At 41.6% G+C, this 22,308-nt stretch overlaps 1 protein-coding gene across 2 annotated transcripts in view; it reads left to right on the top strand.

Moving 5' to 3' along the window:
• Positions 1–14,310, top strand: part of Lin52 (lin-52 DREAM MuvB core complex component) — a 103,963-nt gene extending 89,653 nt beyond the window's left edge. For both annotated transcript variants that reach the window (XM_076848102.2, XM_076848104.2), the window contains exon 6: positions 12,472–14,310. In XM_076848102.2, coding sequence (XP_076704217.1) covers positions 12,472–12,527 — 56 coding nt within the window. In that variant the 3' untranslated portion in view covers positions 12,528–14,310. The remainder of the gene's footprint in view (positions 1–12,471) is intronic.
• The last annotated feature ends 7,998 nt before the right edge of the window (positions 14,311–22,308 follow it).

The raw sequence follows: 22,308 nt of genomic DNA, 5'->3' as shown, positions 1-22,308 counted from the left end.
TACTATAAAGGAAGTAAATGGGTTGATGTGAAAGAGAGTAACTGAAAAGAGTACACTTTAGTTAGGATGGTTGGGGAAGGCCTTTTGAGAGGGGACATTTGAGCTGAGACAAGAAGGATAAAAAAGATTAATACCACTATTTATTGACTTCCCTGATCTATGCCAGATAGCATGAAGAATTTTCTTTCTCTCTCTTTTTTTTTTTTTAATATATTACCTTGTTTAATCTCACAAGGCTGCGAAGTCTTTTACAGTTCCATTTTACAGCCGAGGAAACTGAGGCTCAGGAAGGTAAATTACTTGCTCATGGTCTTGAGGTCTGGAGTTTGAAATAAATTGAGGCCTAACTTCAAAGCAAATCCTTTTTACTGTATTGCATTGACTTTCTTAACCAGGGAAGAAGGCAGAGAATATTGAGTTAATAGAGTAAATGGTTTAGACTCTTGTTTTAACCTGGCAGAAATAATAACATATCTGTTTTTTTTTTCTTTTAAAGCACTGTTCATATTTATTACTGGATGATTACAAGTTGGAAATATACATACTTTATAAGCTTGTTGTATACGACAATAGGTACTGGGGGCAGTGGCACACACCTGTAAATCCTAGCAACTTGGAGGTTGCTACAAGAGGCTGTCCTCAAACTTGCAATCCTTCTGCCCCAGCTTTCTTAGTCTATTTCTAGTCTTTTAAGAATACGTGCCTTCTTGGGCTGGGGATATAGCTCAGTTAGAGTACATGCACAAGGTCCTGGGTTCAAAACCAGCACCAAAAAAAAAAAAAAGTGCCTTCTAAGAAATCTTTATTTATTTTGCAAATATTTGTTAAATTCTATATGTGAGGTACTTTACAAATGTCTGTTGAATTAACTTTAGTAAATGATATAACTAAACATTGTACTGGGTTCTGTAAATACCCATAAAGTTAGTATTAAGGGGAATCTTTTTTCCTTATACCAACACTTATTAAGTACTTAAATGTATTTTAAGTCTCGTATAACCCTGTAAGGTAAATATTGGCCCCCTTTTTACAGATGAAGAATCTGAGGCACAGAGAGGCTACATAATTTACCTGAGATCACCATCTAATCAGCAGTGGATTTTGACCTAAAGTTTACATCCTACACAAGCAAAGGTTTTCTATCATAAATATAAAAAATTTCATGTCAAACAAGAAAGTAGTTTACAGGGAAATATTATTATATTCTTTCTTACTAGCATTTTAAATTAAATCCAAAATATTGTCTAATGAACCATGTGTGAAGATTCACAGACATTTTCTTTGGTGTCTTAAACTAAACTGTCACTGGAGGGGGTCTGAAGAGGGAGACATCAACTCAGGACAACGGGGTCCTTGGTGTGTGTGACAGAAAAGAATTTCAGCATGTATTAGCTATTGAGACATAGATTTATTTGGGAAAGAAAGGGAGTGCACATTCAAAGGACAGTGCTGGCTATCTTGAAGAATGAGAAGCACTCTTGGGATCTCAGCTCCTTCTTTTAAAGAAAACTAGAGAAGGGTAGCACGGGAATGTATGTGGGGATCCCCTCAGTTTGATGGTCACAAGATGGTTTATGGTGGTGTGGCAGTTCTCAGGGTCCTTAGGTTGATGTCTTCTTCATTATCTAATCAATAGATGATGCTGGGAAGGTACCCTATATTATAGCTTTCTAGGAAAGTCCCCAATTATACAGGTTACTTTTCAAATTTATCCTTTTATATGTATTAGTGGGCCAGTTAACAGTGTACAGGGCAATTTTCATAAATGGGTGAATTTCTAGTGCAAGTAAAGATTTATAAATATTCCAGAAATTTGGAGATGTCATGCCAGGGAAAGATAACTGGCTAGGGGAGAGAAGGTATGAAGAAATTGAGCACAAAGCTTTCATATTAAAGTTAGTCTTTCTTTCTTTTGTCTCCTTTCTATTTTTTTAATTTTTTCTCTGTACTACCTCAGAACTAGCTGCAGTTAAAACCCAGGTTCTAATTTCATAAACAAGGCCACCCTTAACAATATTAAAATAAAATGATATTATAACCTGTCTCAAAGAAAAATTCTTCAGTAACCATAGGCATACTTGTGGCATGAAGACAGCATCTTAAATCTCTATGCAAGTCATACACAAAGTGTTATTGCGATGGAAAAATAGTGTCGTGAATAATACCTGCTCACAGCCCAAGACACTTGATGTATCTTGGGCCTCAGTGTTGAATTTTGCAATTTCATGAGTAAGATTTGTATTTTAAGTTCTATATTTCTGTGCATTCCACTTGATGTCAAATCTGTATTCTTAGATTGTAGGGTTCCATTAAAAAAATAAATAATCTCAGCCCCTCCTTCCTCCCCCCTCCCCCCACACTCATTTTGTATAATATGGTAATGATATCACCGTAGCAGTAATTACGGGTCATCTTCATTTCTTTCATCTCTGCCTGTTCTGATGGCTTCATTCCTTTGACGGAAAAGATTTGGCTCTGGATGCTATGATTATTTTGTTAAGCGTTATTCGAATAGACAGGAGTGAGAGAAATTAATCAATCCAAATGCAATTAGCATCATGTTTAACCCAGTGATGGACGTCTCAAGGTGAAACAGCCAGGGGAGTTTCAGACATTATTATTCAATCCAGTGGTTCTTATCTAAATTATAATCAAGAGAGGTTTTTATTGGCTTCTCAGTGTGAAGATGTAACTCTTTCCCTGCCCTGGGGGTCAAGAAGGTTGGTCCTTCATTCTCCCTAGACTCAAGCTGCTGCCAGCACCTGGAAGTGGAATGGACCAAGAAGGAAAGTTGTCTTAATATCCTTTGAAATGATTGTATTGAGAGTAGAATCTAGCTTCTGGATAATCTTCTAATATGGGACAAAATGTTTCATATAAAGTCACTTTGACTAGCTTTTATATCTTAATCTTACCTGATAGATTACTATTATTATTCTTACTTTATGGATCAGGGTATTAAGACTTTGTGAAGTTGCTAACCTTTGGTCTTAAGTGATGTGATACTATGTAGAGGCCCTGAAGCATGAATGTTCTGCACAGATTTATGAGTACTGAATAAAACTTCTAGCCCACAGAGCATTAATACATTGCTTTGATTTCATTGTCTTTCACTCAATTGAGTTTTACCCTCGAAAAAGGAACCAAATTGAGACTCTGAAACAGGTCCCCAAGATGCTCCAAAAAGGAAACAAAATACAAATAAGCTTTTAGCTCTTATTTCTTGAACACAGATCTTTGAAGTTTTTTGTTATTTTGGTTTGTATTTTAGTAGCCAGAAGGATGATAAGAAAGATTACATATTTGAAATCTAGTCTTGTTTTACTCTTAAAAGAGGGAAGGGCAAGGAGAGTTGATGGAGAAACACAGGCTTTCTCTTGAATACAGCATTTTTCAAATGCCTGACAATTAAGATTCCTGCCTTCAATCTCAGGCATCATGGCTGACACTTCCCATATTTTATGTTCCTGCTTGATGCTTTATATTCTGAAAATAAATCTGTTGGCTGGATATTTCTGTCCTTTTTTTTCTGTTATGAAAAGCCATTAAAATTATTTTCCATATTGGAACTGTCCATATTTGTTTACCTGCACATTGAGTCCTGATTTTTCTAATACTGCTTCTTGGATAAAACATTCTCAGGAATTGGGCCTTAATGAGATTTGGAAATTTTTAAAAAAGGGTTTAATATAAAATTTTCTCTACAGTTATTGGAGGAACCAGTGTTCTTAGCAACTGTCACAAAGTCAAGACACCCAATATAAAGAATCTGGAAAGTATGCTCCCAAAAAGATTTTTTTTTTTTTTTTTGAGAATTCTGAAAATGAAATTTTGATTGTCTGTCATAGTTTGGTCACAAGATGAGTATCCAGGCTTTGCTTTTCTCAGTTGTGTAGTGTCTTAATCTCCATTTTGGAATGTTTATGCCCAAAAAACTTCAGACCAAAACCTCAGGGCTTGTCTTAGTCAGCTTTTTTGCTGCTATGACTAAAAAACCTGATCAAAACAATTGAGGAGGAGGAAAAGTTTATTTGTGGCCTCATGGTTTCAGAGGATCAGTCCATAAATAGCCAGCTCCATTCAGCAAGGCTTGGTGCAAGGCTGAACATCATGGCAGAAGAATGTGGCAGAGTGAAGCAGCTCACATGATGATCAGACAGCAGAGAGACAGACTCCTCTCACCAGATACAAAATATGTATCTCGCCAGGTGGCCTACTAAAGCATTCCCAACAATGTCTTCAGCCTGTGGACCTGTGGTTCTCTGGTGCCCTGATGCTGCTGTTAGTCAGAAGTTGTACAAAGATGGCTCTTGGTGAAAGCATCATATGAGTTTCATTCTGTTGTCCACTCACAAGTATTTACAGGGCAAGAAAAGACTTGTTTACATAACAAAAAAGAAAAGGAGAGAGAGAGAAAATCGTTGTGCATGATTCCAAATACAACAATTTGGTAGCAATTAGATGCTACCAAAAAAAGCATGTTTGCCCAAACTTTTACCAACATTAGGGTAATCATAGCTGTAGTTTAAGAGAGTTGGCCTTGTGAATGTGACACATAAAAACCTATACTATTCAGTACTTCATGTTGTTCTCAATATTTTCTGCTTTTCGAGTCTTCTGACCCCCAACAATCTAGAAACTCATCAGTCACTCCTTACACCATGTTACAAACAAGACCCTATTTTCTGGCAAAGATGTCAAAGGCCCTGGCCAAACATCTACTTTTTCCAAGTACAATTGATAGTGAGTGACAGTGTCCAGCCCTTCTCTAAATTCTGACAACTATGTAACAACAAATAAAAAAATCCCAATGATTTACTGTTTCAATTCTTAAAAAAAAAAAAAAAATATGTATCTCAAAGGTACACCTCAATGACCCACCTCTTCCAGCCATACCCTATCTGCCTTCAATTACCACTCAATTAATCCCATCAGGGGATTAATTCACTGATTGGGTTAAGGCTCTCATGACCCAATCATTTCTTTCTCAACCTTCTTACATTGTCTCATGCATGAGCTTTTGGGGGACACCTCACATCCAAACCATAACAGGGCTTTTTTCAGACCTTCAAGTGCCACTTTTATATATTTTAAAGAAAAAGCAAGATTTCCACCAAAGACTCACTTGTGGTCACTTTCCCTAATGGATGCTTGAATGGTCAGTGGACCTTAGTAGCTGGTGAGGGCCATCAAGTATCCCAATGCATTGTGACTCTTAAGAGACTCCTCCTCATCCAGTGGCACTATGCTCAGTTCCCAACTCCTCCTGCTTGTGATGGTGGCACCAGCACCAGCTGCTCTCATATTGGAGGCATTCAGAAGTGTTTAGTCCTTGACTTGAATTATCAGTCACTTAGTGGTCCTTTCTGGGCAGAGATCTGACATTGAACTGGAGCTCAGAGAAGAATTTCAATCTGGCAGACTGTCTTGGAACTGCTTTGCTGATTGCCAGCACTGTCCCATAGTATCAGGAATAACTTTCCACTTTTGTGTGGGACAGAAATCAGCATTATAAATCACATTGGTTTCTTTTCATTCTCTAATGTACCAAAATACTGTTAACAACTAGCTCACCTCAAAGCAACATGGCTTTGGGAATAGTCTGTTTCTACTGAAAGCATATCTTTGAATTTACTTTAATCTTTCTAATATCTTGTACATAGTGGGCACTCTGTTTGACTGCGCTGAACAGTCTTTTTATGCTTCTCTTCTGCACAGCACACATTGGTGACTGACTGATTGATCCCCCTTGTCATAGCTGCACAGTGCAATCAAGGACCAAAGGAGTAATTTTTCAAGAGTCAAAACTATAAATATGGGGCTGCAGTTGTAGCTCAGTGGTAGAGAGCTTGCCTAGCATGGGTGAGGCACTGAGTTCTATTCTCAGCACTACATATAAATAAATAAAATAAAGGTCCTTTAACAACTTTTAAAAAACTATAAATATAACAAATGGCATCATTTCTATAAGACATCTTCTGTGAAGCTAATTAAATAAATAGCCTTTTAGCACATTGATATAAACTAACAGGATTTTGTGTGTTTCTTTTGCTTAGGAGTAACTGCCTCTCACTACAGCAGAGTAGTTTTTTGTTTGTTCATGTTACCTAATGTTTGTTTAGTTTAGGTAGAAGCAGATGGTAACAGATAACTAAGGATTAATGATGTCTGCTGACGAGGAACCTCCTTGAGCACCTATTTCTCCAGGACTGGGCTAGCCCATTCTTAGGTTTGGGGAGATTGTCAAATGGATCCCAGGGTGTAGCTGGAACCTTCCTTTTGAGATTCTTGAGGTTAGCCACAAACTTATGTCAAGATCACCAGCATCAAAGTGCTTGGAGAGGGGCTGGGGATGTGGCTCAAGTGGTAGCGCGCTCGCCTGGCATGCGTGCGGCCCGCGTTCGATTCTCAGCACCATGTGCAAACAAAGATGTTGTGTCCGCCGATAACTAAAAAATAAATAAATAAATATTAAAAAATTCTCTCTCTCTCTCTCTCTCCTCTCTCACTCTCTCTTAAAAAAAAAAAAAAAAAAAGTGCTTGGAGATTGTTCGCTCTTCAACAAGGTTTAATACACCAGAGTAGGTTACCCAGATGTGACACATTTGTGTTACCATTTATTTTGCATTTGTAGATCTTTAAAAAAAAAAAAAAAATAGTCCAGGAAAGGAATTCAGACAGAAGAGAGTGGTCTTATTAGTGTGAAGGTGGCAGGGCAGGATAGTTGCATGGTACAGTCCAAGATTAAGAATATGCCATTCAGTAAACTAATGAAAGCTCGTTGTTAACAACAGGACTTATCAATGAGGCAGATCAAATTCCAGTTTGATGGGTGACCGATTAATGAAACTGACACACCTGCACAGTTAGAAATGGAATTTGAAGATACCATTAATGTGTTCCAACAGCAGACAGGAGATATGGGCCAAGAAGGGAACCTGTTATTTACTCCAGAACTCTGTTCCCATAGCCAAGAATACATTCCCTTAGAAAACTACAAGTTGGTCTCATGTCATCCTGACAGTGTGGATTTCTCTATTCTTTCATTTTCCCCTTCCTCATTCCTTTATTGTATGTAAAGGGACAACACATATGCACAAACATAGTGCCTTTGTTTTTGTTTTTCAACTAAATGGCCATGGTATGGTTTGATCAATTTCAAATGGAGATGGAATGAGAGAAAAATACTGATTCTGTGAAAATATCCCCTTTCTAGTGACATGCTTATTCAGCTATCTTTATAGTCCCTTAAGTTATTTTGTTATCATCATTTAACAGAAAACAGCACATCTTCACATACCTGTTCCATCCGAGAAATCTTAGGTTTTTCATTCCTCATTGTAAAATCAAGGATAGTTTTATAACTTTTTTTTTTTATAGAGCTGCTATATATAGGACATTTTCTTTAGGTATGATTACTCTAAAAGAAATGAATCCTAGGGCTGGGATTGTGGCTCAGCTGTAGAGCGCTCGCCTAGCACAGGCGGGACCCAGGTTCGATCCTCAGCACCACATAAAAATAAAGGCATTGTATTAAAAAAAAGAAAGAAAGAAAGAAATGAATCCTAGATTGTTTTCAAACTTCTTGTTGGAAATGAAAGACCTGGCCACCCAGAAACTAGCATTTACCAAAAGCCTATCGGACATTGATATTGATCTCACCTTGAATAGACAAGGAAACTGAAATTTGAAAAGATAACCTGGAGACTTGCCAAGGGTCAGGGTAGGAGATGAAGTTAAAATCCAGGCTTGTCCACTGCCAAGAGCCCTGCCCCTTTACAATATTATGCTGTCTTCTTTGTTTCCTGGTCACTCATAGCAAGAGTCTCCTGAAAACAGCTTGTTGTTACTCTTCCAGATAGGAGCAAACCAGTCAAAGTAACTCTTCTCCACCTTGCAGATGTTTTTAATTAGATTGTAGCACAGAAATATTTAAAGTGGTTTGAAATTAAACACCAAACATTATATGAGTTTTTTCCACTTCATTAAAAAGTTACTTGGTCTTTACATTGTTCTGTCGAGTGGAATTTTATCAAGCAATTGCCTCAAAGTTATAATCTGGAAAATCTTTCTATAATGAAACCCATATGTCATAGACGAAAGGTACAAAGCCCTGGCAGAGAGGGCTGGTCTCGAGAGATTCTGCACCCAATCTCGTTAACCAGGGTGCTTCTGGTAATCCCTCATCCCCTCACTGGTGAGAAATCAATCTGTACCACTGAATCTTTTTCAACCAGTCACCAGAAAATTTACTGCAGAGAAGGCAGTTTGGGGGTAGTCATTGTGGAAAGGGAGCCAGAGGCAAGGCTAAATACAGGATGGAGGAATTGGAGAGTCTCAAGAAGAGATTATATTAAACCTGCAGCACCTTCAGAACGAGCAGGCTGGAGTCCTCCCTTCAGCCCTGACCTCTCTGAGTAGACCCATGTATTTACAGCTGCCACGAACCTGACAGCCCTAGAGAAACTACGAAGGGGGTAATAGAAACAGCATAAACCTGGAAGTTGATTGTAGTTTAGCCATTTGCTGCCTTTTGATGTGTACAAGTGGCCATCTCTCCACACAGAGCAATTCATGTGTTAACCCTGTAGTGACAGTCTCTGTTATGACTTACTCAGTTTGTGATCTGTATTGTATACTACATAGGAAGGCCTATAAATCACCACCTGGCATGGCATCCTGCTTCTCTTGTGCACAGCACACATCGTAGAGGCTGATGACTAGTGAGTTCTTCATGGCCTAGTTATTAGAGTGGTAGCAAAGTTGCCTTCCTGTTCAACCTGGTAATCCTGGAGAATCCATCCAGAACATATAGTAGTTAACAAGTTTCACTAGTTCTAGATTGTTGCTTTTTTTTTTTTTTTTTTTTTTCTGGGAATGGAACCCAGGGCCTCATGGATGCTAGGCAAGTTCTCTACCACTGAGCTACATCCCCAGCTTCTAGGATTGCTTTCTGCATGTTATGTTGTAGCCCTGAGGGTAGTGGGGGAGACACAGGAAAGATCAGAGGAACTAGAAGTGCCAAGTTCAAGAACGTGTGATCTTACCCTGGCCATTCATGCCAGAGTAAACCAACCTGTAATGTCTAGGAAGAATTAGGGAGGGTCCTAGGCAGAGAGAAACAAATACATTGCTCTCCTCTATAAGCAGGCAGTAGCCATCTCTATAAAGGTTTTTTTCCCCAAAAGAGATTTGAAATCCTTGGTGGGAATGTTTCAGTAAAATACATTTACATATAAAACCCTCCTTGAAGGAGAGAGAGAGAGAGAGAGAGAGAGAGAGAGAGAGAGAAAGAATATGTAGACAAGCAATATAGAATAGTAGCAGAAGGCTGTCTCCCTATTCCTAATGGGATTTTGTAGCAGCATGTGCGAGTTTGTTTCAGAAGTCAAAAATGAACAGATGTTGGTATAAATTACCTCTGTGTCTGATGTCTTGCAAATTAAAAGCGCGGTTGGCATCACTAAACAATTTCAGTAGGTTTTGGGGGGGTTCGGTGAGCGGGCGGTGATTACTGTAGCAGGTCGCTAAGAATCTTTACACTGAAGCAGAGCAGGAGAGCAAGGATAAAGAAAAAAGGAATAAAATAAGGGCTATGCGAATTAATCAGAAATGTTAACATCTCTGATGACAAGTGAACAGGAGGGCACGTGCTCTGGAGCAGCCCCTGACCCACAGCAATTTCTCTGTGCACAAAAAGGGTTGGTGCTTAGGCTCTGATTTATAAGGCACAGCCCTCTTTTAGGGAGCGGCTGTGTCACACATTCGTATATCTCCTATATGGGACTGGCAAGAAGGGAAACTTTCTCCCCTCCCATGTAGAAGATGATGTCTTTTGAATTACTTCTACTTTTACGGTGGTTTTCTGCAGCTCTGTATACTTGGATTAGGTTGAAGGGGGAGGAATGATTGAGTGGAAACGGGGTTGTTAAAAAGGACTGGTTAAATTCAAGGAGAGCTTGCAACTGAGACACTACAGAATCTCCTTTTTTTTTTTTTTTTCCCTTTTAAACCCTTTGATCCCACAGATAATTGAGTCTTTTTAATTCTGTGTCTTAAAATATTGGTCATTTTTCCATGGGAAGAAACAGTAAGGAATCGGGGGTCCGAAGTACAGCAGGCAGAAGTCACACTGTAAGGTCAGGACAGTACTTGTAGGCTTAGGGTTTGGGACAAGGATGTCTTCTCATCAGAATTCTGATCCACCACTGTCTTGTTTCCACAGCACCTGCTTCTAGCCGTGTCACAGGATCATTTGATAACTGTATGCATTTAAAGCCCTTAATAAGTACTTGAGAACAGACAGATAACTTATCCAGTAGAAATAAACAATGCCCAAAAGTATAAGCAAACTACTGTAGGATAAGATTGAGGGAAAAGATTCCAAGGAATGGGGTTTTTAAGATTGTTAGTCCCCCTTATCACAGTCTTTCATTCATTCCCTCAGAAAATACTGCATGTATGAGAACTTACTTACTCACCTGTGAGAAGGATTGTGTTAATGATTGCCACTATACCAAGTATGTTCATTGTTAATATCTAAGAGAAGAATAGGGCAGGTGGCAGTAACATTACCCATCTTACAGATGAAGAAAGCAAGGCTCAGAGATAATGTCCAAGCCAAGTTGTCACTCAGCTACTAAGTGCCAGCACTGAAACTTAAACTGAGCTCAAATCCTGTGGTCTCTGGAAGAAGATCCATGCTGCTTCCCATAGGCAAGAGAATACTTGATTGGATTTCCTCTGGAATATGTTAGCCCCTGACCCCTGATCTCTCCTTTAATTTGGCATTACTTCCATCAAGGGAAATTATTTTTCTTGCCAAATAAACAAGGTACATTCAAAAAGACTCCCACAGTGGAGAAGCTGGAACACCAAGGGCCACTAACTAGTCTTGTTATTTGTGTAAAGGAAGGAAATTAACATTTGTGTTCCTATTAAGTTCTAGTTCTTTCGTATGTTACCATTCATTTATCCAGCTAGTATTTACTCAGCAGATACAAGGTCTAGCGCTTAACAGTCTCTTTCCTCGGTTCTTATATTTTAGTAGAAGAAGACATACATAAACAAGTTTTTGTGTGCAAGTCCTATGGGAACTTTGAATGTATAGTTTGGTATAAATCCATCAAGGAATGAGGAAGTCAGTTTGATTTGGGGCAGGGTTGCATGGTGGGCACATGAGGCAAGACCCGGCACTGGGGCTTCCACTCCTGGCTAACAGAATCTCCTTTCCCTTTGTTGGAGCTCAGGAACTAGTAAAAGCTAGAAAGTGGATAGATAGAAGTTACACAAAGCCTCCCTGTGATGACAATTTATATTATGCAAAAAAATGATTTCTTCATTGTACAAATAAACAAGCAACTGGCAGCCCACTCATCCAGCACTATTTTCTCTGGACTTTGGAAAGAAGGCCAGGGTGAAGGCTCTTCTCATTCCTGTAGGTGCCTCCCTAGCCATCTCACTTCTTTGGCCAGGATGGAGCCATGTCTTTGGGAGGCCACAGGCCACAGCCTGCCCTGGGCCCGCTGCATGGTTTCAGAAGACTTCTGGCCTCCAGGGCCAGCCATCAGAAACTTTGAGAATTGTGGAGAATTGTTAAAAAAATGACCTTGTGGGATGGGGATGGGGATGGGAGTGTTTTACTGTGTATGCTTGTTGAGCATTTGCTTGACAGAGCTAAAAATGGGTTTTCTGAAGTGGTCCTTGTAATCGAGAGATGTTTTGCTTTCATTTTGGAACCTTATATATAGGAAAGTAGCTGTATAAAACCACTGGTAACTACAGCAGTCAAAGATTGATGGTGCTGAAAGTCAGAGAAAGACACATAAACCTTGCCTGGCTATATTAAATACCTAAGGACTGACAATGCCGAGAGAGAGAAGACCAAAGCTCCATAAACCTCACTTTATTATTTCTATCCCCAGATGAACTGTACTGAGGGAATATAAACCCTGTAACATTACAGCATGTGGGGACAACCACTGCCAAGATGGGGTAAATGATCTCTGATTTTGATTGGAGATTATAGATGTCTACAGACCAACAACCCAGAGAAGACTCTTATCTTGGTTGGATTTTAGCCTCCAAAGAAAACCCCCATGAGATAGTGAACATGGATGTTAGGTTAGATTCTTCAGAAAGATAGGTAGGTAGGTAGGTAGGTAGGTGGGTAGGTAGATAGATAAAAAAGAAATTCCCTGGTGATTTTCTTTTTTTAAGGATGGGTGGTAGTCTTCCCTAGTTAGCCTGTACCATATAACAACAACTGCCAACTTCAGGATCTCTCTCCAGTTTTACTTGTCAATAACAGTTTAGTTTTTCCCCATTGGGGAAGTTGGTGATGATTGAATGTGTTGTGGTAGCAACTTAATATACAATTTAAACCAACCTGCATTTTTAAGTTAAATCTTCCTAGATCTTTCTTTCACATTTTAGATTTTCATTGATCTTTCGTTTGCTTTATGATTCCAGCCAGAGAGATGACACGGGGGAAATTCCTCAACATTCTAGAGAAGCCCAAGAAGTAGCAGCAGCTTGTGGACAAGTGTCCTGGGGACTCTTCCCAGTGCAGCTCTGACGATGCACACCTCGCTTTTCCTCGGGAGAGGCCAGAGGCTGTACCTCAGGACTGCCCCTCTGCCTTGCTCTTGGCACTCTGCATCTCTGAGGAGATTTGGTGGCAAAAGAAGAATCTGCTCTACTCAAGGATCATTGCAGTTACTCCATCAGCTTCTTAGCCTGGGATATTGGTAACACCAGAGATCCTATCAATCTTAAAGGTCAAAGTCATACTTTTTCATTTCTGGACATGGTTCAGGAGCCCCAGGATCTTCTAGTTGATTTGATTCCGTGATGGTAAAGTCACTTGTGACACATTGATTGGATGGGTTCTTTTGAGTTGAACTGGATCTTTTAGGAAGTATTTATGATATGAGATCAGAGACCAAGTAGGTTCTGGATCACACCATGCAGCCTGACCATGAACTCTCCAGTATATAATAGGTTCCAAGATTATCCAGCTGGAAAAACCAGAATCTTCTTGAAATTTTACCTCTGTTTTTTAAATTCTACACCTTTTGTTATAGTCCTATCCTCCAATGCTGCCCATTCCCCACCTCCCAGGTATGACTCTTGGCAAGGGAATCCCTGAGTAGTGAGTCCCTCCTGGAATTAGCTTATGAAGTGAAAGGTCCATCTAGGTCACATTAGGATATAGACCTCAAGGTCAATATGAAGATGACATCAGGACTTTGGAGTTCTAGTTAATCTGTTACAGATTTAAGTGAAGGAGTCAGTATGGCCTGATAGATAGGAAAAGGGCATGATTTATGGGGGTTGCCATTTGATTGAAAACTAGAATCCTAATTAACCTAGTTGGTGCTATGGGATAGTGGCAATGTTTTGTCCACCTTAGCTCCCTCATGGCATATATAAGATACTTCACAGAAACACACACACACCTGAAAGAGGAGAATTTCCTCATTTAAATACAACTTTCTGATGTTTTGAGAGGTGCATGGGGTTTCCTAAATTTCATGGAAAGAATATTCCTGTGGTAATGATCTGAGGGAGTTTGGACATAGGAGAAGTTGAGGTCAAAGTTTGTGGTCTTGAATGTCTGCTAACACACAACACTCTTCAGTTTAATGGCTGGTCTTTTAGCCATTTTATGACATTTGTGCTTATTTCCCATGCTAGAATTAACATTAGGTTTTACTCTCATTTGTGTCACTTGACCATCCATGTCATCTACTTTTTTTGCAGGGGTAGGGAGGACAGTTGAGCACGAGACACAAATGGCAAGCGGGGAAAGAAGAGCATTCTGTTGGGTTGCTCTTCAGGAGGGTCAGTTGTAGAGACTTTGATTTTAAGTTTATGACTGATATTTCTTGATCTCCCTAAATTCGGTTGAAGAGCTTGTGCGCATGTGTGTACCATTAATGTCAAATTTTTTCTTTGCTCTGTTTTTGAGAGTTGATAATATCAGGCACTTTTACATGTTTGGGGAAATTAAGAAGTATATGGAGAATACTGGGATACCTCCCCCAAACCAACTCAAGTCTGTAACCGGAAGCCAGGTAGTTGGTTTTCTGATCTGCTTTGGCCTCCTTCTTTTACTGTCATCTTATTCACCAGCACTTAATGTAAGTAGATGTTTTAGAATTGCGATATTTATTGGTTTTGTAATTGTCATCCTTAGAAATGTTAATGATGTATTTTTATATTGATAATATAAATTTATGTACAGTGTATGTGTGTATATTTCAAGATGTTAGAGGATTATACTTTGTATATGATGTTTTCTGTGTCTTCCTAATAAATATGTCCCTTTTATAGGAGAGTGAGTTTTTTCTCAAAGGGCCAAGTTGCATATTTAAAGCATAGATTTCATCAGAAGGTACAACTCTAGAGACAGAGAGCCTACATATCTTCCCCTTTCATATCCTATAGGGTGGTTTGGGCTTTATAATTGTCCACTTGTTTTCCCAGTTTCCATCTGTCTTACCAGCCATCATCCACTCCTAGATGATGGCTGGTAGGACATCTGGTGCTTCTTGTCGGAGCACCTGGAAACCTGTGGCACCTCCCTGGGTCTGCTGATAAAGTGTGGATTGCTCTACCCAGCATGATAAGACTTTGCATGTAACCCTAATCCACCCTCCAGCTTGGTTTCTTCCTCTCCCCTGTGTCAAGTTTGTTCCAGGTCCCCACTGGAGTGCCTTTGCCCATGCCATTGAGTTTTTGGAAAGTCTTGCTTCCATTTTGTTGTTATTCTGTTCAACCTGTTATTCCTATAAACCCCTAATGACCCAGCTGGAAATGATCCTTCCCCCCCCACTTCCTACAACACTTAGGTGTGCCTTTCCTCTGGCTCCCAGGGCAGTCCATCCTGTGTCTAAGTGATCTGAAGACAGACCTGACTGTCCTGCCAAGTCATAAGCTCCTCCAGGTTGTGACTGTCTCCTACATATCTGGTTCTTTGAAGTGGACTTCAAAAGCTGTTTGCAGAATTCCAGTTAAATATGATGGATTGAAAAGAAATATGTCTCTGCTGCCCACTAAAACTCTTAGCATGAGTTCCTTTTCAATTCTGTTCCAGACCTAGAGAAGAGAGAGTACACATTTTTCTCCCCCAAAAAGAGAGAGTACACATTACTGTCACCCATGGATAGCTGGCCTGCCCTAGATCAAATATTGCCCTTCTAGAGAAAGCATTTTCTTTTAAGGAAAGAAAATTGCTAGTCAGGACAATTCATAAGATACTCCTAAAAGTTCAAAAAGATATTAATTGTGCTAATATCAAAACACTATCACTAATTTATCTTTTTGTTATTATAAAATATATATATCATATACATATTCTTTTAAGGAACTGGGGATTGAACTCAGTGTCCTCTACCACTGAGCTACAACCCTAGCCCTTTTTATTTTATTTTCAGACAGTGTCTTGCTAAGTTGCTGAGACTGGCCTCAAACTTGAGATTCTCCTACCCTAACTTCCTGAGTTGCTGGAATTATAGGTGTTAATCATTATTGTTATCATAGGTTTTAAATAGATACTGCTAACAGTTCTGCCGTATTGGCTCTCTAGCCTCTGGAGTCACCCAAATTATGACAGTGAAAATGGAGCAGGTAAAAGTCATTCCATTGTCCCTATAGCTTTGGAAGTATGGTCGGACCTCCATAGGGACTTTGTAATGAAGTGAAGAAATTTCATTTATCAGTGGGATGCTTCCATTCTGTTTCCTCCAGGATCAAGGCATCACAGGAAGATGAACAGAGTAGAATGTGAGGAAATAAACAGGTGGGCCAAGGCGGATCGTCCCAGGGGTCAAATAACATTGTTTCTCAACAGTGCTCAACTCTGCCTACCTCTGTTATCAAGCATTTGGTTATATTCTCCATTTCGGTTTTTTTCATCCTTTAAGAACTACAAGAGTGACTATCTGACTGACTTTTGGGCTCAGTAATGCAAACCTGTAATCCCAGCAACTTAGGAAGCTGAGGTAGATGGATTGCAAGTTCAAGGTCAGCCTCAACAACTTAGCAAGACTCTTCTCAAAATGAAAAGTAAAAAGGGCTTGAGACGTAGCTCAGTGGTAGAGCCCTTGCCTATCATGCACAGGGCCCTGGGTTCAATCACCAGTACTACCAAAAAAATTCAATTAACAACAACAAAAAAACTATCTGCTCCCTTCATGGGCTTCATTTTACCACAGAGCCTTGTAATCCTTGTTCCCAGAGAATGGGCAATCAATGGGCTCTCCAAGGTCAGTTCCTATGTTCTGATTGGCCTGTAACCAGCTTTTTTATCTATTTAGGCTTTGGGTATTTTGAGTGTGTACCTTGACTCTACCTAAAGAGGCCACTGGCCTTCCCACCCTCTGTCCCACACTTTTTCTTCTAGACAGGGCAGTTGGGGACTTAAGGTGGCACCAGGTGCAACTGTGAGGCTCCTAGTTGGCGAGAGAGCTGGCAGAGCCTGTTAATTAGCACAGGAACACCCTGATGCTCCATTAGCTGGGCCAGGCATTCGGAACCTTCCCCTCCTGGGGGCCCCTTCCTCCTAATGAGAGCTGGGAGAAGGGCCCTCACAAAACACTGCCTCAGAATAATATTCCGCTTTGTCCCCACTAGTAACCAGGGCTGACAGGATCACTCTGTCCATTTCTCTTCTAATTAGCACAATTCCAGCAAGGCCTGAGCCAGCAAATGGAGAAAAGCGATCAAAAGCGATCGGACAACCGTACCGAATCACAAACACAAAGAGGGCCATTCCCTGTAATTAGGTGAGACAATTCCTCAGTCTTTTCTCGGCTGGAGTTTGCCGCTAAGACTCTTGCTGTTTGGGTCCCAGCAACACAAGTTACATGTCTCCCTGGGACACTAATAAGCCCCAAATTGTCTTCCGCTTCACACAACTCTAACCAGAAGACAGATGCAGGGTGTGGGGCAGGGGAAGCAGCCCAGGAAGGGGATGGGGGACAAGATCTCTAAGCAACCAGCTGCTGTAAGGTTCCGTGACTCCAAGAAGCAGACATGGGACTGTGGGCTCAAAAGAAGAGCTGGCCCAGGCACAGCCTAGGCCCTGTCCCTGGAGCTGAAGCCTAGAGCCCTTAGAATACTGACCCTGGGGGAAGTCCACTCATTCCCGGCCATTTGCCTTGCTCTGTCTATGTCTCTATCTATCCTCATTTGGCCTCCTTGCCACTCCTTGCCACCCCTCCACACAGGTGGCATCGTGGGCAGCTGTAACCATTGCTGGAGCTCCTCTGCAGCTTTCTGAACAACTGCAGCTTCCATGACAAGGAGCGCCAACCTTCAAAGAGCTCATGACCTGCAAGGGGCGCCCACTGCCACTCTCACCCCACTTTGATTTCAAGCCCCGTCACCTTCATGTCTCTCTGCCTCTTCTCCAACCCTATTCTCTCTCCTGGATGATTCCTGGCTTTTAAAACAGAAAAGTGGCCCATCAGCTGCCAAGGCCAGAAGCCCCAACTGGCCACACTCCATGTGACTCAGAGGTTGGCCACTTAATGAACAAACAGCCCCAGGATTGCAGCCCATTACAGGGATTACTTGGGGCAATGCAGTAACAAACTTGGTCATAACCAGGGACAAAGGAATGCAGGGGAGAGTGGCAGTTGGGATCGCAATTAAACTCAAGCTCTGAGCAGAACTGGCTCGCACATATTTTTATCCTTATCTTGCCCTCTGTTTTCTGTCAATCTCTACCTGATGCTTTTGAAAATGACCTCAAGGAAACAATTATGTAGAATCCAAGGAGCCCAAAACTCAAGTCATCAGAGTTGCTTTGTTGTCTTTCCATCTTTTTTGAGACACAGTTAATAGAAAGATTTAACTTGGTCCAAATTTGCTCAGACTCCTACAGCTTCTCTGGTTATAAACAGAACTGTAGTTGGCACATAATAAGTGCTTAAAAAGAATTCGTTGAAAGATGGAGGTATGCCTCGATATTCAGTGTTATTGATCTAAGGACAATGACAGCTGGGTTTCCGAGAGAGGTAGGGATGAGCTTGTACAAATCACTGCTTTCTCAGCCTCAATTTCCTCAGGAACTTTTGTACTTTAAAAGAGACAGCCCAGGCACTGGGGTTGTGGCTCAGTGGTAGAGCGCTTGCCTAGCATGTATGAGGCACTGGGTTTGATCCTCAGCATCGCATAAAATAAATTTTAAAAATTAAGGTGTGGTGGATAAACACATAGACTTAAAAGTCAGGCTTCCAGGGTCCAAATCCTGCTTATGCCATCTACTGGCTATGTGACTTGGATATATTGCTTAAACTCTCTCGCAACTTGGTTTTCCCACTTATGAAGTGGTTCCAGTAATAGCCCCTAATTCCTACAGTAGTTGTAGAGATTCAGTGGGTACCTGTGAGAACAATGCATCACACACTTTATCTGTTATATGACTGCTTGATGGGTATATCTATAAATAGTTAGACTCGATGTCTGTAATTTTATTATATTCATATTTGTGAAAAATTAATAATAATAACCCTATAGGGAAAATATGATAACCTTTGGTTACTTGAAATTGTTAAGCAGCTGGGCACAGTGGCACACACCTATAATCCCAGCGACTCAGGAGGTTGAGGCAGGATTGTGAGTTCAAAGCCAGCCTCAGCAACTTATCAAGGCCCTAAGAATTCAATGAGACTCTGTCTCTAAATAAAATGTTTAAAAAAAAAAAAAGGCTGGGGCCAGATGTGGTGGCACACACCTGTAATCCCAGTGGCTTGGAAGGCTGAGACAGGAGGATCATGAAGTGAGTTCAAAGCCAGCCTCAGCAACAGCGAGGCCCTAAGCAACTGAGACCCTGTCTTTAAATAAAATACAAAATAGGCCTGGAGATGTGGCTCAGTGGTCAAGTCCCCCTGAGTTCAAAACCCGGTACCAAAAAAGTAAAAATAAAACTAGTGGCTCAGAGGTAGCCTAGCATGTGCAAGGTGCTGGGTTTGATCCTCAGCACCAGGTAAACATAAATAAATGAAGGTATTGTGTCCAACTACAACTAAGAAGAGATTACTCCATGCCAGCATCGATACCTTTGTGACTCTGCAGACAATGTCACTAAAGACCATTTGTGGCTGCTAAGCAAGGAAGAGGGAAAGCTTTTCTTTGTGACATTGGCATGTTTCTGAGCTGATACTGGACTTAACCGTGAGCTTCAAATCATTGCACTTTGCTGGGTTTTGTAGTCCTGATATTTTCTGAGCCTCTGTGCTATCCTGCAACTGCCCAGAAACACACTTTCTGCTTATTCTCTCCCCCCTTCCACACTTCCTCCAGATGCTTCTCTGTGGCGTGAGTTGGTCAGGTCCTCACTACCTTCCTGGGCTGAGCTGAGTCTACTCTAGCCTCAGCTCCCCTGAGAGCCCCTGGAGACCAGCCTGTCCTCATTCTGCAACCTTCAGCCTCGGGGTCAAATGAAGTCAAAGGTCACTCCCTGGGCCTTGCTGAATGCAGCCAAGCCCCAGGAGTCAGGGTGGCGGGCGAGCAGCTTCACACAAAGGAGCAGCTGCGAAGAGTCAAGTTGGAAAAGTCACCGACTTGAGGCCAAGTGGAAATGAGAAGCTCTGGCTGTGGCTGCCAGGGAACCCTGGGGGCAGGGCCACAAGGGGCTCCACCAAAAATGGTCTCTGCAGAATGAAGTGGCTTGAAGGAAGGCCAGCTCCCCAGAGCTGCTTTACCCTGATCTACCCCCACCATCTGTGTCTACTGCTATCCAATACAGAAAGACCCAAGACCCTTCAGGTAGGCTATCAAGGAAATTATGGCTCATTCACTTGGTGAAGTATCAGATAGTAACTTAATATGTTTGCAAAGAAGGTAAAATATCAGAAAAAAAATGATTTTGTCATGAGGGTAAGTGAAAATAGCAAGATATAAAATTATAAAGACAGCAGGATTTCCAATTTGTAGAGGAAAAAATGGAAGGAAGTAGACCAAGGTCATAATAGTGCTTTCTGGCTTGGAAGATTGTGGGTCATTTTTACAGCCTGTGTTGCTTTTATAATACAGGGAGAAAAAAAGCCTCTGGAGGTGTATGCAAAGACCCCGTCCATAACTCAGCCTGTGAACATGCACATGCATGCACACACAGTTCACCAATAACCTGCGTGCGTGACACAGGTGATGACATTTGTTCTTGGATATGCAAATGTCTATGTGTGCAAACCCCATATTTACTGAGCTCCTACTAAGCCTCAGCTGTGCCCTAGACTTCACAAGCATGTAGAGAAAAACCACTTGTTCCCTAATCATGGCAGTTGCCACCCCTCCTCACATTCCACCCACAGAGTCTTTGCCCAGGGATAGAAAAATGTCAGTCAACGTTGCAAAATCGCCATCTTGTCCCTTAGTGCATCCCTACTCTGAGAAAAGTATCTCACCAAATTTTGCTACAGAATCTGAAGGCTGAATTTCCCTAGCTCTTAGGCATGAATAACATTCCTTCAGATGTGTTTGAGAGTCTCCTCACCATCTTCCTGCTCGCCCTCTCCTTCCCAATTGGGAGAGAAGAAGATGAATTGAGGGTCAAGGGGAGGAATGGGTCAGGGGAGAGTCTGGAATTATGTTTTCATCACAGACAGCAATCAGAAGCACTGCCCCATCAAGAAATGGAGAGGAGCAAAAAAGTGCATTGCAGCTGGACAAGGTGGCACATGCCTGTAATCCCAGCCACTTGGGAGGCTGAGGCAGGAGGATTGTGAATTCAGAGCCAGCCTCAGCAACTTAAGTCCCAAGCAACTCAGTGAGATCCTGTTCCTAAATAAAATTAAAAAGGGCTAGGGACCTGGAGAATGTGGCTCAGTGGTTAAGTGTCCCTGGGTTCAATCCCTGGTACCAACCTTACATGACGGAGCCCATGTAAGTCTCACTTCACCGGGAGATGAGTATGTATGTATGTAAAGTCGGTTTCCCTCCAAGATGAGACACATATTCATGGAGTTGATAGAGAAGACAGAAAAGCTCCAGGACCAGATGACATTAGAAAATAGCAGAGGAGAGTGGATCTTGTCCTGAGAAGTGACTTGACCACACCAGCCCCAGATACCTGAAACACAGTCCCAAGCATCTGCCTAGGCCTGGGAGGGCCCAAGGAGTTTTGCCCCTCATTTCCCTCATAAAACAGACAAAAATGAATACAAATATGTGTCGTGATGAGTAAGAAAAATCCCAAGCCTGCCACACCTGCCCCTCCTCCCCCGTGTGAGCACTGGTTCATTCTTATTTTCCAAAGAGGCACTACTTTCTTCCCGGCTCAGGATAGCAAAACAACAGAGGGAAAATGGCAGCTGTGTTCAGCCTGGAGTCCAGCCGGACCATCATAGTAGCTCTGGGGGTCCCAGCCAGACAAACTGGGCTGGCCAGATGGGATGAGCCTCTGAAGGAGGAAGAAATGCTCGAACAACAGCTAAAGCAGTTGCAACAACAGGATGATCGCAGGGCAGGCGACACTTCCCAACATTACCAAAGATTGATGCAAATTGGTTTGGTTCTGACCCTGTCACACCAGGAAGGATAATGATTCCAACAGCGACGGGCAAGGGAGGGGCACATGGTGGGGGCTGTGAGGATTGGTGTCTCACTTCACATCTTCATTAATGATCTGAAAGACAGGGGTAAACAGCATGCTAATGAAACCTGCAGATGATTGGTGTTACAAACCCCAGAGAGGACAGGGAAATAGCACGCCAGACCCAGAGAGCTTAGAAATATGGGCCGGAGATTGTCAGATGAGATTCGTCCTAGGAAAATGAAAGCAGACATGTCAGGGAGGAAAGATGGAGGTGCCCCTGGGCGGGGGGCCTGTGAACCTGGAAAGCAGATGGGTGGCAGGGTCAGGAGGTTGAGTAAGGGATAAGGTTTAGGGTGTGTGTCATTAGCCTATGTCAACTCTTGGACCCCTCTGCAAGGCTGGGCCTCTGCCTTCTCAGCCACGAGCCATGCCTATTTGCTATTAAGCAAAAAAAAAAAAAAAAAAAAAAAAAAGCCACTTTGACCCGTTTTACTAAAATGAAAGGCAAGACACATTTAATATTTTTTACCCTCAATTATTGGGGATGGTATATTCAAGAGCAGAGGAAAGAAAAATTTCCCCATCTTCAGTGACTTCCCATCCAATAAACCTTTCTTGGAGGTATAACTCTTTCATACAAAGTACACAGATCTTAAGTGAACAGTTCAGTGATTTTTTTTTCCTTGAGCAAATCTGGCTTCACCTTGCCTCGCCTCGGTTTCCTCATCTGAACCAGTAGAGCAGCTGTACCTATTGAAATG

The sequence above is a fragment of the Callospermophilus lateralis genome, chromosome 3 (assembly GCF_048772815.1).
Source record: "Callospermophilus lateralis isolate mCalLat2 chromosome 3, mCalLat2.hap1, whole genome shotgun sequence".
NCBI lineage: Eukaryota > Metazoa > Chordata > Mammalia > Rodentia > Sciuridae > Callospermophilus > Callospermophilus lateralis.
This window is presented reverse-complemented; position numbering and strand designations above follow the sequence as displayed.